At 37.2% G+C, this 17,866-nt stretch overlaps 1 protein-coding gene across 1 annotated transcript in view; it reads right to left on the reverse strand.

The window, feature by feature from the left end:
- The window catches only part of eys (eyes shut homolog), a 271,877-nt gene that overhangs the window by 126,985 nt on the left and 127,026 nt on the right, over positions 1-17,866 (reverse strand). Inside the window, exons 22-23 of the mRNA XM_079634848.1 lie at positions 4,600-4,696; positions 2,739-2,846 (exon numbers count right to left, since the gene is read on the reverse strand). Of these exons, the coding sequence (XP_079490974.1) occupies positions 2,739-2,846; positions 4,600-4,696 (205 nt within the window). The remainder of the gene's footprint in view (positions 1-2,738; positions 2,847-4,599; positions 4,697-17,866) is intronic.

Here is a 17,866-nt window from a genome sequence, read left to right on the forward strand (position 1 = left end):
TCGTAAAATATATTCACCCTTTAATAGGACATTTTGTTTCTCACTGTGAGTTTCCTTCACTAAATTCTGTACAATATGTTCTGATGGGCTTGGTACAGTATGTCTTTAAAGAGGTCATATCATGACAAATTGATTTCCCCATGATCTTTTGAAATAAAAGTGTTTGATGTGCTATAAAAATGCTGTCATTTTAAGATCTCTTCCTTTTCAGTCTAAAATAAAAAATTTTGAAACCTATTTGGCTCAAAATAGCTTGAATTTACTTCTGTAAATAATGACAGATTTTATTTAGGAAATTTTGATAAGTCACAAAGAGCCTTTTCAAAAGATAGGGCAGCATTATCTGTATCAAATCTGACAATAAACTGTAACCCAGGTAAGCATAGCAAAACACTGTCAGCGCCCATTTCCACAGGACACATTCTATGATGGATCCCAAAGCTTTGTCAACCGACCCCCTTTGACCTAAAATATTTACTTTTATATAATTATATTATATTATTATTTGTATATATCTAATAAAAAAAAAAATATATATAATATATATATCGTGACCCTCATGTCACGATTCGAGACATATCACAATCCTGAACTCATGATACAATATTATTGCGATACTCCAAGACCTATGATAAAAGGTTAACAAAAAATGCAATGTTGATTAAAATGCTAAATTTGATATTACATTGTGGACAAATGAATAGGCTTGGACTTGGTGCTGAAGACCCAATGCTCAGGACAATAGAGACACCAGAATAAAAATATTCATGATTCTGAAGCTAAAAAAAAAACATGATTTATATTTAAAATAATGTAGGCCACTTTTTACTGGTAGTATGAGACATTTGTTATTATCGGGACTTTCCCCCATTGCATTATTATACATTATATTCAACATTATATTTAGTACTTTAATGTACAGATTTTTTTTTTCCCACACAGAAATTATTATTTGGGGTGAAGTATACACAATACATATTGTCACAATAATTATATACATATTGTTGCAGTTTTATTTCAAAATTATTTATTTATTTTCATTTTATATTTGTAGCTTCGCATCAACTCATGAACACCCTGCAGTTTCCACAAAATCCCCCAGGGGTTCGTGAACCCTAGTTTGAGAAACCCTGGTCTATAACAACATGCGCTAGATAGATATATTTGCCTGTAGCATACATAAAATGATTTCACATTTCATGAAAAGCCATCAGGTTAAAACACTAACATTTAGTTTGATGAAACAAAGTGTCAGAAAGAGTGTGAAACAAATACTGTTTTTTGGCAGAGGGGAAAAATAATGAAACAATGACAACTCTCGTAGTGTTTGGCATGGTTACGGATATGACAATGATAATGTGTTTGGTCTAAGTCTGCTACGCTGCTGCTGTTCTGAAAAAGCCTGAAATCTGAATCACAATCTGGTTTATGTAAAACATTTACTAAAAAATTATAAAATATTAGAGATTTATATACGTTGCATAACCGTTTCCACCATCGGGCCAAACCGTTCTCCTTGCTTAACGTTCCATTGCGTGCCGATCCGGCCCAGTAAGTACAGATATGGTTTCATTTTCCACTGTGGCGCTGAAAACAGAGCTCTTTGGAATTGAAAAAAAAAGTGTCAGTCATTGCCTTGGTAATGCCAAGAGTTTACAGACGATTTAAGATGTAAATAGGATGATAACTAACTTAACTTGCGTTAACCTCACTCAAATAGTATGCTTGCCCAGCAACAGAGAAACTGGCAAGCAAGCAACACACAAGTGACCAATTCTGAATGGCAACGTTACTACCAGCACGGTTCAGCAACGGTTAGCAATCTGGGCCGAGAGCGGTTTGTAATCATGCCATGCCAAACCAAACTCAAGTGCAAATATAACAGAGATCTTTCCTTACCATTCTCGTCAGAACCGTTTGGCCCGATGGTGGATAAGCGGCTATTATTTTTATTTTTAAAGTTGTTGTTTTTGCAGCCAGATGGTGTAGTTACGACATCTACCAACAGAGGCAAACTGGACCATGCTAACTAGCTAAAGCCTAACCTTGTTGGCCCCGAACAATATCCAGTCTGCGGTTACATACAAAGGTTATCAAAGCAAACATCTGTAAACTGTCAGTAAACTGCATACAAACAGACCAACTTCTGACAGGTCAAGGTAGAAGAGCTCCGGTGAGAACGATCTCATTTAAAACAAGCCCTGCCGTGTCAAAAGAACACGTGTATGGAAGAGAATAAGTTGTAAGCAAACGGAAACACCTGAAGTGAAATCCCTCAGATGGAAGCAATTCCAGAGGATCGCTGGTAGCAGATGATCACAGGGGAGCGCGTACATGATAGGAGACAAAGTAGAGACAAACCATTTAGGACTCAAATTGGCCTCAGGATTTCTCTGCCCATGTCGGACTGAACCAAGAGCGGCCCTGAGGCGCCCATTAAAGCACAACGAGGAGAAGATATAGTAGAGAAAAGCCAATATAGAGGCGTGATGCGAACCTGCTGAACTATTCTCACTTGAGTTTAGACCAGCAGCTTATATATGTCAAGGATGAAAAAGGACCTTTATTATAAACCACTGCACAATAATACCAGCATCTCTCAAACGTGTCTCATTTCTAGACGTCTGGTAGAAACAAACAGTTCAGAAACGATACTTGGGCTCCTACATCATAATCAATTTACGGGGGTTGCGGTATAGAGTGGAAAACGTGCAATTCGATGTTGCCATGGTACTTACCCGTTCACAAGGTCTTGGCAGACGCCTCTGTTCTGGCAGGGGTTGGATGCGCACTCATTGATGTCTTCCTCACAGTGTTGGCCTGAGAAGCCTGGCTCGCAAAAACAGCTGCAGAGGAATGACAAAAGGAGGATCGGTTTACAGTTGTGAAAAAGTTCTGGAACTGAAATGTGATTTTACATTTCCGTATCTTTGCCAGAGCTACATGACATGACCATAAATGTCATAAAATGAAAAAAAAAAAAATTAAACTATTATTTAAATGGTTGTTAGTCATAATAATAATATTAGTAAACCAAAGTTTATGTGAAATTCAACCATATATTCCCTTAATTGCAATGAAACTTTCATGATTTTCAGTTTTGAAAAATAAGAAATCCTTTTAATTCCTATAATGTATTTGAAAGTCTGTTCTGCGTACCAAGGCTGCAGTCATGAATCTGTTTATCCAAAATACAGTAAAAACAGTAATATTGTGAAATATTATTACAATATATATATATTTTTTATTCTTTTAATTTATTTCTGTGCTGGCAAAGCTGAATTTTCAGCATAATTACTCCAGACTTCAGTCACAAGATTTTTCAGAAATCATTCTAGTATGCTGATTTGGTGCTAAATAAATATTTCTTAGTATTATCATCGTTGAAAACAGCTGGCCTGCTTAATATTTTAGTGAAAACCTTGACAATTTTTTGTAGGATTCTTTTATGAATAGAAAGTCCAAAAGAACAGCATTTATTTGACAGAAATATTTAAAAAAAAAAAAAAAAAAATCTTACTGACCCCAAATTTTTGAATGGTAGTGCATATGATGAGTGTATGAACATTTATATAAGAGTGACCCAACAAAATGTGAAGGTACTGTACCACAGCGGAAACCACTGACTGTTCTTCAATAAATAAATAAATGGCTGCCATCTCAAATGTACTAAAACAGCTGGGTTTCCACTGCAAATGGGGAAAAAAGACATAGGAGCCAAATGTGGACCTTTCTGATAATTATACACCATATTATGTCTGGAAAACAGCAGACATTGAAAGATGCTGTTGAGAAAGTAAATAGGCTGCTTTCTGCAGAACAACAACTGAGCTGAAAAAGCAGAAGTCAAGTCAGATTTTTGACCTCAATCCAATTGAAATGTAATGCCAGGATCTAAAACTGGCCATTCCAGGATATGCACACAAATCAGTCTTCAAATGCACATGGAATCCTTCTTTTAAATATCATTGATTGTTTTTATTTGGTATTACTGCAAGTATATTTATTATTAATAATAATGTATTAATTATATTAATAAAAAACATGGCAATGTGACATTTATTTGTTTAATTTAAAATGTGTATTAATGATTTATTTTAAGCAAGCCATTTTTACTGAAATCTGAATCAAGTAAGATTATATTTTATGAGCAATTCTTTCAGAGATATATTTCAAGATATATTATATGTTTCTCACTGTATGTTGATATTGGCTTATGAGGACTTAAAGGGATAGTTCACCCAAGAATAACAATTCTGCCATGCTTTAGACTGTTTGCACATTCTGTTGGATTTTTATGGTATTGTTTGTTCTATTTAGAACTTGACATACGTGATCACTGTGAACTGTATTTTTATGGAAAAAAAAGTTACATAATAAAAGTTGTCTGTTCCAATAGGGGGGAAAAAAATGCCATATGAGTTTGAAACTGCATGGGGGTGACTACTGTAAATAATGACAGAATTGTAAAAAAAAAAAGAAAAAAAGTTGGACCTGAAACGTCTCTCTAGCACAAAATGGTGCCAGAGGGCAAAATACCAGCTGAAAGACAAACAAACACAATAGAGAACTAAAATTAGAAATGAAAGGCAAAAAGACCTGTAACTGTTGACCCCATCCACACAACGGCCTTGGTTCTGGCAAGGTCTTGAGACACAGTCATCGCTATCAATTTCACAGCGAGTTCCCTCAAACCCTGCAAGACAGATGAGATGGTCATGGATCAGTAAGTCTCACTGCTCCCTGAAAGCGTTAGGATCAATGATAACAAAGGCCCTTGGTGAATGCCATCTTAATGGAACCGTGCACCTCCCTGCAGCCCATCTCATCTGCCAGGCCTCGCGCTCCTAGAGTCTTCTCCGAGGACTCTTACAGCTCTAATAATACCTCAGTGCCTCCACAGATTAGGCTGAGGTCTCATGGTGGAAGTGTGGAGAGGATCTTGTTAAGATGGGAAGGAGACGGAGGAGGTGAAGTTCAGGGGCCTCTTTGCTCGTGTTCATTACGGGGATGAAGGGGAGGAGGGAGTGTAATCAGCTCAGGGCTCTTGTTGGGGAAAAGGTCCTGGGAGACGTGAATATTCAGCTTTTTGTCGGCGCACTGTCGTTGTAAGCTCATCCTCTGCTCAGCAAGACCCTTTGTGCCTGAAAATAATGCTTTAAAGTCAGCAATAAATCAAAATGGACCTTTTTACTTTAATACGCATTCCTAGTCAGTGAAAGATTAATCGATGCATGATATTTTGAAGAAAAGAAAAAAAAAGTCTTTGTACTGTAACCTTAAATCAATATTTAATAACTTGCTTCCTCCTCTGAAATAACTTTTCTTTTCAGGTTACGTCACTTACAGTAGGCCATGGTCTATTGAATAATGTAACTTTTAGAAGGTTGGGGTAAGAAAGTCTGATTTTATCAGAAATACAGTAAAAACGGTAATATTGTGAAACATTTTTACCATTTAAAATAACTGATTTTTTACTGTTTTACACACGCACGCACGGCTAATATATTTATTCATTGTTTTATGAATGGTATGGTAATGTTACCTACTTTTCACATCTTACCAAATTCCAACGGATAAAATCAATTACTCCCCTGCATTTGTTTTTCAAGCTAAATATTCACTCAGAATTAAGTTATTAAGAATTAAGTAAATGAATTACAAATTCAAAATTCAAAAATTGCACAAATGAAAAAAAAAAAAAAAATCCTTTAAAAAGACATTCGTATACGCATATAATTATTGCATTTAATTTCATCTTTCACAAACCTTCTTGCTTTTAGCATTCTTGTGAGCTTATTGTCTAATTGGTTTAGTGTTGAGAGCAGATGTTGCACAACAGTGGAAAGACACAAAAGAAACCTCCAGCATTGCTCGTGTTTTCAGAAACGTAATAAGCTTGAGTCACCACTGAATACATTTACAGTTCCAGTAAGCACACTTGATTTTCTAACACATGCAGCAGAACATCTACTGTACCTTATCTTCTCTGAAGCGTTTCGCAGCACAGGCTGGTTTCACACATTAGAAATGACTCATAACAGCAACAATTGAAAGCCAAATGAGTATAAGCTCGATCTACATTTATGCATGCCATGAACGATTCCCTCAAGTGTTAGAAGCGTCTACAGGAGGGTTTGTTAAGGTCGAGTGTGACTAAACAGAATATCATTACCCAGTGATACACTTTTCAACACTTTTGACAGTGAATATTTGCTTAATTTTTTGGGGAGTTTTGGGGCACAATTCTACCTGTAACTCATCAATACAGGATTTCTGACTGGAAGTGTACAACTTTCCCCAATGATTTCCAGAGTTGGCTGATTTGAACTGGCATCAACCCCCAATTTCATTCCAGATATAATCCTTCCATTATATTCTAGCAAACACAATCGAGTATTGGGTCTCTGCCACTATGGATGCACAGTACAATATCTGCTGGATTATATACAGCTGGCACCGGCCCATGATGAACTGTCAATCACAGCCTTGACTGATGTCTCAAGGGACAATTTGGAGTGTCAACATTAATGCATCTGCAGCAAGAACACACAGGGAGACTGGAGTTTCTTCTGTCACAACATACAGCAAGATACCTGTGGCTTGCACAAATGTTCCATCATTCTTTCCCAGCATCCTCCCACAAAGCCGTGCAGGTAATCCCTGGGACAACTCATCCTTCCAAAGTAAATATGAGACTAGTTTGAAATGTAGCCATATCAACACAGCCAAGTGTCTTTGTGTTTGAAGATCACCGTCAGTCTTGAGACATTGAGAAACAAGTAAGTCTAAGACAAATCAGCATGATCGTGTAGATGCATATATGATAATAAAAGTAATGTGTGTATATATATATATATATATATATATATATATATATATATATATATATATATATATATATATATATATATATATATATATATATATATATATATGCCCCATATTGTCATATCTAGATAGGCAACTTATTTTTATTTAATATATATTATTTATGGAAATAAATACATTTAGCATAACATGACCAAGAATTGTTGGTCAATGTGAGTTCACCATGCACAAACACGCTTGATAAATTTATCAAGGTGAGCTACAGTCATTCCTATTAATAACAATCTTTATAAATAACTAAGATTTATGAATGCAGTCTTAAAGCAACAGCATACTGGTAATTAGCCTTGGCCCATGATCATCAATCTGAAAGGCATGTGCAAAATAGGGCCAAAGCTAAATATTTATAATAACCGGTGAACATACTGTACAAAGCAGGATGCACTAACTGAGAGATTCCAGCTCAAAGGCTAATTGTGAGGAAACACACACACACACACACACACACACACACACACACTTTATTTATCTGAATCTAGGCTAATTAAAGAATAAATGGGTTTGACTCAAAGAAACTATTTAACCTTTTGCATTGTTCACAGGTTTGAAGTACGCTCTTCCTGACCTGGGAAAGTGTTGACAAGTGAGAAAGGTCTTTGTAAGGAGCAATTATACATATTTTTTCTTTGCCTATTATTTCAAACTATCATTAATTGTGTATATGAGACTGGACTAGTACAATACTCTGTTCCAGAACCTGAACTTCTAAGCCAGCACACTATCTGAAACCGAACTTCAGATTTAGAACGTTCTTCATAGTTGTTAAACTCCCTATGTCACACAAATAACGTTGAACAGAGATTCACACTGAAAACTCGACTCTGATTTAAACGCACTTTAAGACAAAGTGTGCAAAAAAGGTGCAGTAAAAGGTGTAGTACCTCAAGCCACTACTATGAACCTTTAAGGTGCCCCTATGATGTTTTGAATATTGCTTTTCATACAGTGTGCAATATAGCTGTTTGTGAGCATATGGGTTTGACTCATTCCTTGACTCATTTGTGTTGCCAGACCTTGCTAGAAAAACAGCGAAGAAGAACATGCCCACAATAAACCGAAATGCTTTAATGCAAAAGTCCAAATGCTTTTTGTTGAAAATAAGACCAACATATCGCGACCCTTATCTGCTCACTTTAATAACTCCGTAAACTCAAATCGTTTTAGCCAAGATTAAACAACAAGCCCCCAAAAAAAGCAGAATAGTGTATAGCAAGGTCAGAATAGTGTATAGTAAACACGTGAGACAGCAGAACATTGTTATGGTTACCACGGTGTCAATCAGTGCAGTTTCAGGAGAGAACCGTGTTCTGTACACACATCGACTCAATCCCACATTTTAAAGCGGTTGTCACTCCTGAAACTTTACTGTGCGTATGTGGCCTCGATGCCATTTCTCAGGTCTAGCTTTATCAATAATGGATGCCAAGTTCCTAAACCTTTTGCACTGGTGTCCTACATGTAGTGTGCTCACTTGACATACATGATTCATAGCAGCCATATGTACAGCAGGATAAAGCTCTGCGTATAAGTCACTGCAGTGGGAAGATATCTTTTAGTAAATTCACTCTTGCAAATAACCAGTTTTTGCAGATACCCAGATGCCCTGGCTGTGGGCTCTTAAGAAACCACAGCTTTCAGCTATTGTAATGTATATTAAGTGCAAAGCTATCATTTCACGCAGCTTTAATGTAATGCCCTCGTGAAAGGCAGACGCTGACATTGTTGCATCAAGGTCAATAAGATGAGACCATCCTGAATGACTTCAGCGCCGTCATATCTGTACTGAATGTCATTGTTTGGTATATAGACTGTCTGTTACTCACATGTCCTTTGATGCACTACTCTCATAGTCCCTTTGAGTGTCTGAGGTTGGATAACGGATTAATCTGTTGCTGCCATCCAATTATAAAGTCATAACTTCTATTTTATTCTTCTCAGAATTTCACTTTACCCACATTCACATTGATAACAGGGACCGTTTTCTATTGAAATTACCTTGTCACACAAAGAGAAAAATAACAAAAGGATGTTCTTGCAACCACACATGTACAGACGCACATACTTTTTTTTTGCAATGCATTGCAATATACGAGCAGAGATACAATCATGCAGCAGAGAAGATAAGGCCAAATGCAGAGGGAAGCCGTTTAGTGAATGGTTGGAATGGGATACAATCTCAATTTAATGCAGACAGGAGTGCAAAAAAGCTGTGTAGGGAGGCAAGAAATGAAAAGAGGGAATGAAAAGGGAAACAAGAAACACCCCGGAAAATGAAAAGCTTTTGTTCTGCGCATGGGATTCCTATGAGATTTTGCCCAAAAAGCTGAACCACCAGCTACATTTGTACTGATGCACAGAGAAGGAACCATTAATGTGGCGGACCAGTGTACATTGTTAGACATGTAATTTGTTAAGTTATTTACTATACATCACCCAGTATAGTACTGCAAATTCTCTTTACAGTGAATCCTCAACAAACCGTCTCCGTACTACCGGCGTGATGACTCTGATCCTCAACCAGATGGAACTGGATAATTATTCTGAATGTTCCAATACCAGCTGACTTCTGACCTGTAATGCTGCCTGAATCATAATCATACACTGGTCGTTCGTTGGCCAGATCTCTGGAGACCCCCGCTATAATGCCTCATTCTATTCTATTCGAACTGAACTGTTCTGTCGGAACATCTCCAAGACGTTACACACCATATGACTAGTAAGTCAAAGTCCAAATCACATTCTTTGCTGTCCCAAATTAAGTAATATAAGTACCAGTGTAGAACACTATATAGAAATAGTGTCTATTCCTCGTTTAGTGAGGCCAAATAATAAATCTACTGCAGGATCTAAGAAAAATCTAATTGTGATTAAACCAGAAAATCTCTATATTAGTGAACAAAAACAATGTCTAAAGCTAGGTCTTCTAAACATTAGGTTGCTTACACCTAAGGCGGTTATTGTAAATGAAATGGTCACAGATAATAGCTTCGATGTACTTTGTCTTACTGAAACCTGGCTTAAACCAAATGATTACTTCGGTCTTAATGAGTCCACTCCGCCAGGATACTGCTATAAGCATGAGCCCCGTCTGATTGGTCGTGGCGGCGGTGTTGCAACAATCTATAGAGATATTCTTAATGTTACTCAGAAAACAGGTCACAGGTTTAATTCGTTTGAAGTACTTGTGCTAAATGTGACGCTTTTAGATGTAAGAAAGAAATCTCTATTATCTCTAGCCTTGGCAACTGTATATAGACCTCCAGGGCCCTATGCGGATTTCCTAAAAGAGTTTGCAGATTTTCTCTCAGATCTATTGGTTAATGTCGATAAGGCAATAATTGTTGGAGATTTCAACATACACGTTGATAACACAAATGATGCGTTAGGGGCTGCGTTTACAGATTTACTAAACTCCTTTGGGGTCAAGCAAAACGTTAGTGGTCCCACAGATTTAATTGTATCATATGGAACCGATCCAACCGATATAGATATTATACCGCAAAGTGATGACGTCACTGATCATTACATGGTAACTTGCATACTACGTACGGCTGAAATGTGTCATGTTGCGCCGCGTTATCGACCAGGCAGAACAATCCTTCCAACCACTGTAGATAGATTCTTGAATAGCTTACCTGATCTGTCTCAGCTCCTCAGTTAACCCAAACAAACAGATGAACTAGAGGAAATGACTAGCAGTATGAGCACCATTTTCTCTAGTACATTAGAAATTGTTGCACCAGTTAGATTAAAAAAGGTTAGAGAGAAAACTAAAGCACCATGGTACAACAGTGCTACGCATGTTATCAAGAGAGAAACTCGTAACTTAGAGCGCAAATGGAAACAAACTAATTTAGAGGTCTTTAGAATCGCGTGGAAAGACAGTATGTCACGTTATAAAAAGGCTCTAAAAGCAGCCAGGGCTGAGCATCTCCGCAAACTAATAGAAAACAACCAAAATAATCCAAGGTTTTTATTTAGCACCGTGGCTAGATTAAAAAATAAACAGACATCACCTGACCAAAATATCCCGTTACAGTTTAGCAGTAATGATTTCATGAATTTCTTCACTGAGAAAATAGAAAGCATCAGAAACACAATTGTAAATGTACAATCTTTGACAGCGTCTTATGATTCAGCCTCAATTATTGCCCCTCAAGAACAACTACAGCGCTTTACAACTATAGGACAGGAAGAGCTAAATAAACTTATCACTGCATCTAAACCAACAACATGTTTATTAGATCCAATACCCACTAAACTACTGAAAGAAGTGTTACCTGTAGTGGAAGAGCCTCTTCTCAATATTATTAACTCGTCTCTATCTTTAGGTCACGTTCCAAAAACGTTCAAGCTGGCAGTGATAAAACCTCTTATTAAGAAACCACAATTAGATCCAAATAACCTAGCAAACTACAGACCCATTTCAAATCTTCCATTTATGTCTAAAATACTAGAAAAAGTTGTGTCCGCTCAATTGTGCTCTTTCTTGCAAGAAAACGATATCTATGAAACATTTCAGTCAGGATTCAGGCCTCATCATAGCACAGAAACTGCGCTTGTTAAAATTACAAATTATTTACTTTTAGCTTCTGACCAAGGCTGTATCTCAATACTAGTTTTACTCGATCTTAGTGCTGCGTTTGACACTATAGATCATAAAATACTCTTAGATCGACTTCAAAGCTACACTGGTGTACAGGGACAGGCATTAAGATGGTTTAGATCGTACCTATTAGACCGTTACCATTTTGTCCATTTAAATGGGGAAAAATCAAAGATAACGTCAGTAAACTATGGATTGCCGCAAGGATCTGTGTTAGGCCCTCTGCTATTCTCAATTTATATGCTGCCACTTGGTAATATTATAAGAAAACATGGAATAAGTTTCCACTGTTATGCTGATGACACTCAATTATATATTTCATCACGACCAGATGATAACACTAAATTATCTAAAATGACAGAGTGTGTTAAACATATAAAATATTGGATGACGTGCAATTTTCTTCTATTAAATTCAGATAAAACGGAGGTATTACTGATTGGTCCAAAAAACTGCCCACAAAACCTCTTACAATACAACCTTAATCTAGAAGGATGTCCTGTTACTTTATCCTCTACAGTAAAAGACCTGGGTGTTATACTAGACCGCAACTTGTCTGTTGAAAATCATATTTCAAATGTCACAAGAACAGCCTTTTTCCACCTTAGAAACATTGCTAAGCTACGTAACATGCTATCAGTTTCTGATGCAGAAAAGTTAGTTCATGCATTCATGACCTCGAGATTAGATTACTGTAATGCTTTATTAGCTGGTTGTCCTGCATCCTCCGTAAACAAGCTACAGTTAGTCCAAAATGCAGCTGCTAGAGTTCTTACTAGGTCAAGAAAATATGATCATATAACGCCAATTTTATCATCTCTACACTGGTTACCTATTAAGTTCCGTATCAATTACAAAGTACTGTTACTGACTTATAAAGCCCTAAATGGTTTAGCTCCTGTGTATTTAAGGGATCTTCTATCGCCCTACAATCCATCGCACTCTTTAAGATCGCTAAATTCGAGGCTTCTGGTCGTACCTAGGATAACTAAGTCCACTAAAGGAGGGAGGGCGTTTTCACATCTAGCTCCTAAACTCTGGAATAGCCTTCCTGATACTGTCCGAGGCTCAGACTCGCTCTCCCAGTTTAAAACTAGACTATAAAAGACGCATCTCTTTAGCCAAGCATTCACATAATGCATCGTACCTTTTATACTACAGTTAAATCAGATCAAATGCATTCATATTATGAACAGCAGCTACGCTAATTATTTTCCATCTGCCTTTTTTGTTGTTATCTTGGGACGCCTGTCCCGAGATAACTCAAATAGAGTTCGTCAGCTCCAGTTATGTATCCAGCCTCTCATGGAGACTTCAGATGCCCCAACGCCTGTGATGAGACGACTCGACACCTGTGAAGAGACGACCCAACGCCGGCGATATGTTATGCCCTAAATTTATGATTAACTAACTGTATTTTTGTTTGTACATTTTTGAAATGCATTTTCTGTAAAGCTGCTTTGAAACAATATGTATCGTGAAAAGCGCTATACAAATAAACTTGAATTGAATTGAATTGAACTGAGCTGGACGATGAGATCACTGTTTTCTCCAGAGCGGCTATATATATAAATTAACAAAATTTGACAACAAAAATGAACCATACTGAATTTACATAAGATGGAGTATGATGATATTTTCTTCTAGATCTGATGCACTGCCGAAACAAACTTTGTTGCATTATTTGACCATTTCATCATTCCATCGTTTTCTATTTTCCTAATTTTTTACATTTGGATTGACAGTATTTGCCTTACACCGTGCCTACAATGCCGCAACAGCTTGAGGCTATCTTTATTGAACACGTCAAAGCGGCCACTGCAAAATGCAAATCAATTTGTCCTTCATGTCAGAAATAGTATGAGCGCTTAAAGTACTGTACGGCAGAAAAATACCAGGGCATCAGTTTATTGTCTGGGATTTTTCGCATCTCGCAGAGTCGGATCCAGTGCAGACAGTACCACTGATTATAATGGGTTCTATTGTCTTGTGACCCGTCCTGGGTAGAGACATAACCACCACGGAAGCGGCACGGCCCGCGGGTTCTGCCCGGGAATGGAACTCAGGATTTGAAAGCTGTGTCTGCAAACTTATCTGACTTGTTGCCTTGCTGCCCTATCAGGCAATGACTCACAAAGGTACCTCACAAAACTGATTTTGGACTGACTTCTGAGGCAACGTAATGGTTTAATGATCTACAACAATATAGAGAGAGCTTTGCTGATAACTAAGCGAATATTTAATTGCTAAAATAGTAATTTCTCACTAGAAATAGTGTAAAAGCCGGCTATTCGGCCCAACTTCCGGTTTCCAAATAGCCGGTAAAGGGCGCGCGTGTTCAAGTCTTTCCAGCGTCTCAAAGGAATTTTGGTTAAATAAGACACGTTCTCATATGCAATTATCTCATTTTAATCTGACTCCATGAATTAAAAAAGGTTCAATGTGCAATAAGGTTATGTTTACACTTAAAATAGTTACAACATGATGTAATGATAATTTAAAACATTTGTACCCAGCATAAATGTAAAATGTTACCTGAGAGAGAGAGAGAGAGAGAGAGAGAGAGAGAGAGAAAGAGAGAGAAAAAGAGAGACAAAGGCAGAGCCTCTGTCTCCGTTCAGCATCCAAAGCAAAGAGCCCAGAAGAACATTTGCAATCAAGTTTTGTCATCTCCTCCGACCATGTGACTAACACCTAGGTGTGAGATATTCAAACTGACCAATAAGACCATCACCATTTCCCCCATTGTCCAAAAGCTTTGGCCTAATAGGCCCACATCAGTCTTAGCATGGTTGTACTGGAAATGTCTGAGAGAAAAGCAAGTGTCTTTGTTGCGTTGAAATAATCTTGGATTATTTCCAACCTTACAATAGCATCAAAAGTGGAAAATGTTGGTCAAAAACATTCATTTACACAAACTGACTACCAACCGCTGCTTTCAGACGCCATTTTTTGTGTGTGGAAAAATCTAATTTTTCAATGGAAATCACAAAGGGATTGTGGGATATCAAAGGCAGCAAAGGATGCATCTATGCTGCTTTCAAAATTCGATCAGATGAAGGTATCTTAGAAAACAAGAACTGAAGCTATAGCATTGGATTCAAACATGCCTTTATGCCTTCCTACCTTGAAATGCATCCTCCGAAGGCAACATTTTTAAGCTTTTGGACATACAGTATGTCAGTAGGGGTAATGGGTGCCTTTGAAAGGGATGGCAATCAAAACATACTGAAACAAAACTCGACATGTGTCTCTTCTTATGTCCCTCATCATCACACCATCACTCATACAGCTGTTCTGGCTGCTTAGTGACTTGCTGTACACTCTCTCATCTTTTGTTCCTGTCTGCCCTCAGGTGAGGGGTGTTACTGCCGGCCCGTCCTGTTCTTGCTGTACAGCTATTTAAAAAGCAAGCTGCTGTGTAAACACAAAAAGGTTTGTGCCTGCTCAGCTGAACAAGAGGCAGGGTGTGATCGTGTGGCTCAGCACCTGTATCTCAATTAATGTTGCATGAAAGCATCATTTGCATGGAGAGATATGTGCTGTTTCCTGTTCTCTCCTATCTCCTTGCCTCAGCTGGGGCCTTGGTTCATTACCGTGTCACATACTCATGTCAACCAACAAGACTGGTTCAAGAGTAATGCATTTTAAGCTGTAAATAAGAATAGATCAAAGCAAGGACACCGTGTTGAAATTACCAAGAGGGCATCAGAATAACACTGCTGTATGAATGCTGTGGTACATTCAGTGATAGGTGGGATAAATCATGTGCTGTAAACACGTGATGTGCAAAAAAAGTCTAATTTAGGAAATTTAACGTAGAAATTAAAATGATTTACTCACCCTCTTGGCGCTCCAAACTCATTTGCTGTAATTTTTCTCTGTGGTATACAAAAGGAGAAATTTGGAATAATGTACATATACAAACACACTTAAACAAAACTTGTTGTGCTGTATTGTAAATCTGTTGAATTCAAACGATACTTTTGAGTGATGAGTACTTCGCTGCATCTCTTGAATGTCATTCTCTGGCTGCGTTTACACTTGGCATTAACATGCGATCACCATGATCCGATCAAGCAGATCGGATCATTAGCCAATCAGGACACCGTGCGTTTACATTTATTCATATTAAGTAGCCTCTGTATCTGGATAACCGATCGGATTTATGTTTCCTGCTTAATATTTAAATTAGGTCTGTAGCACGACACCAATAAGAGTAAAGATAAAACAAAATCAAGCAATGTCCCAATTGCTTTCACTCACTCACTTTACTTTCTTGTGCAATCTCCATCCTTAAATCAAATTACGTTTTTTGAATGAAGGAATGTTTCCAGAGTTGATCATACAAAAATAACCATATAAGTCACACCATCGATCATCGGGGTCTAAGGTTATAGCATGCAATGACTATATTAACAGAAATGGGAGATTAATAAACATGCTGAAACAATAAAAACATTCAACATTTAAAACGTAAAAATAAAATAAAAAGTTTATTCCTATTATTCCTCTGGCAAAGCAGCGCACGCTCTTCATTAAGATCTCATTACTCACAGCTGTGATTGTACAGGCGATCGTCTCGTTCAGATAATGTTGCACAATTAAAATGAAAAATGACACACACACACACAGTATCATGTAAGTCTAAATAAACTGTTTTAAATATTGACGTTTATTGTAAGGTTCAAATAAATGTAATTTATTGTCTAAACTGCGTCTGGCCATTATTTTCTGACAGCACGTGGGGAGACTAGGCGGGGATTTATATGATGTCCACCTGTGAATGCAGACACGATGGCTGGATTGCGTTTACATTACACTGAGATCCGATCACAATGCGTCCTCGACTACCTCCGAACCAGGACACGCTGATCGGATAACATTCCGATCAGAAGCGCGTTTACACTCGTCTTTTCAATGTGTATGTGGACAACATCCAGATACAGGTCGCATGTTAATGCCAAGTGTAAATGCAGCCTCTGTCAAACTAGTGCATGCGGTTTCAAAATGTGATTTTATGGTGAAACCAAATAATAATAATAACACACGCACACATTTAGGGCTGTCAAGGGATACCATTTTTTAATCGAATGAATTACATGATGTGCAGATTAATTAATCTAATCTAATCTAAACGACCCCTAAAAGATAATTAAAAGTAATTATTGTGTTAAATGAGAAAATCATTAAGGAAACATTACAAAAAGTAACTTTAGAAAGAAAAAAATATATTTGATTCAACATAGGCAACAAGGGCCATGGTTTTTGTTTCAGAAGCTGCATCTGAATTGGTATTATGATGTATTTACAGACCAAAACAGTTTGGTTTCCAACATTCTTCAAAATATCCTTTTTTTATGTTCCGCAAAATAAAGAAAGTCATACAGGTTTGAAACGAAATAGGACACCAGATCGTGTGTACACGCTTTTACTGGAGTGAGCGAAGTAGCCTAATGAAGCAAACAGAATGATTTAAACTGTTTTACATCTGACATTTAGATTAAATATGCCATTCAATAATGGAGTTAATCACTGAAATTCCATTTTAATAGAATTAATTTGTATAGAAATATTTGTAGTGGATGCAATGCTTTTAAACACTTTTCCTGTGGCATGCTGTGTTTTAATGTTTTAACTACAGCGAGGATTGCTTGGTGCATGATATTTCCGAAGATGGCTTAGCAACAAAGAAGGACTCGCTCAGTGATTGAAAGGTCCATTGGCTGGTTTGAATAGGTCTGATGAGTAGGCCTACTGTACAAACTCTGCTGTACACAGGTGCTGTTGGTGTTCATGGTCTTTCCAATATTATGAAAAATATTCTATTCTATTTGAAGGACAGAATTTGAAGGAAACGGTAACATGTGCACGTTTTATTCTTAAAATGTAGCCAGTACATGAAGTCAGACAATTATTTGCACTGCAAACAAATAAGTAGACGTTTCTATTTCTAATAAAAGTACATAAACATCCTAAAATATATGTTTACCTTATAGGCAAAATTGCATAGATTTGATTTGCTTAAAGCAATTAAAAATACTATTTGGCCAGTGGAAAAGATTGAGAATAACTCTAAACTTAATGATTTTTAGCAATGTAATGTGACGGCACATAGTCCGTATCTTATATTTTCCTAATGTCTTATACCGTTAAACATGGTATCACATCAATGGGAATATGCATGGAAAAAGACGTTAGTAAAACTAGGTGTTAAGCCCCATATATGGTTATTTTCGGGGAGGAGAAGGGGTGGCGATGCATGTACGCACAATCTTCCGCTGAAAGGGATTTAAAAAGAAATTTTGCGCAGGTTCTAGCTTTCGTGCATAATATGCAGACTTTTAGAATGAAATCTACAAAAAGTCT

The sequence above is a fragment of the Phoxinus phoxinus genome (assembly GCF_949152265.1).
Source record: "Phoxinus phoxinus genome assembly, chromosome: 14".
Taxonomy (NCBI): domain Eukaryota; kingdom Metazoa; phylum Chordata; class Actinopteri; order Cypriniformes; family Leuciscidae; genus Phoxinus; species Phoxinus phoxinus.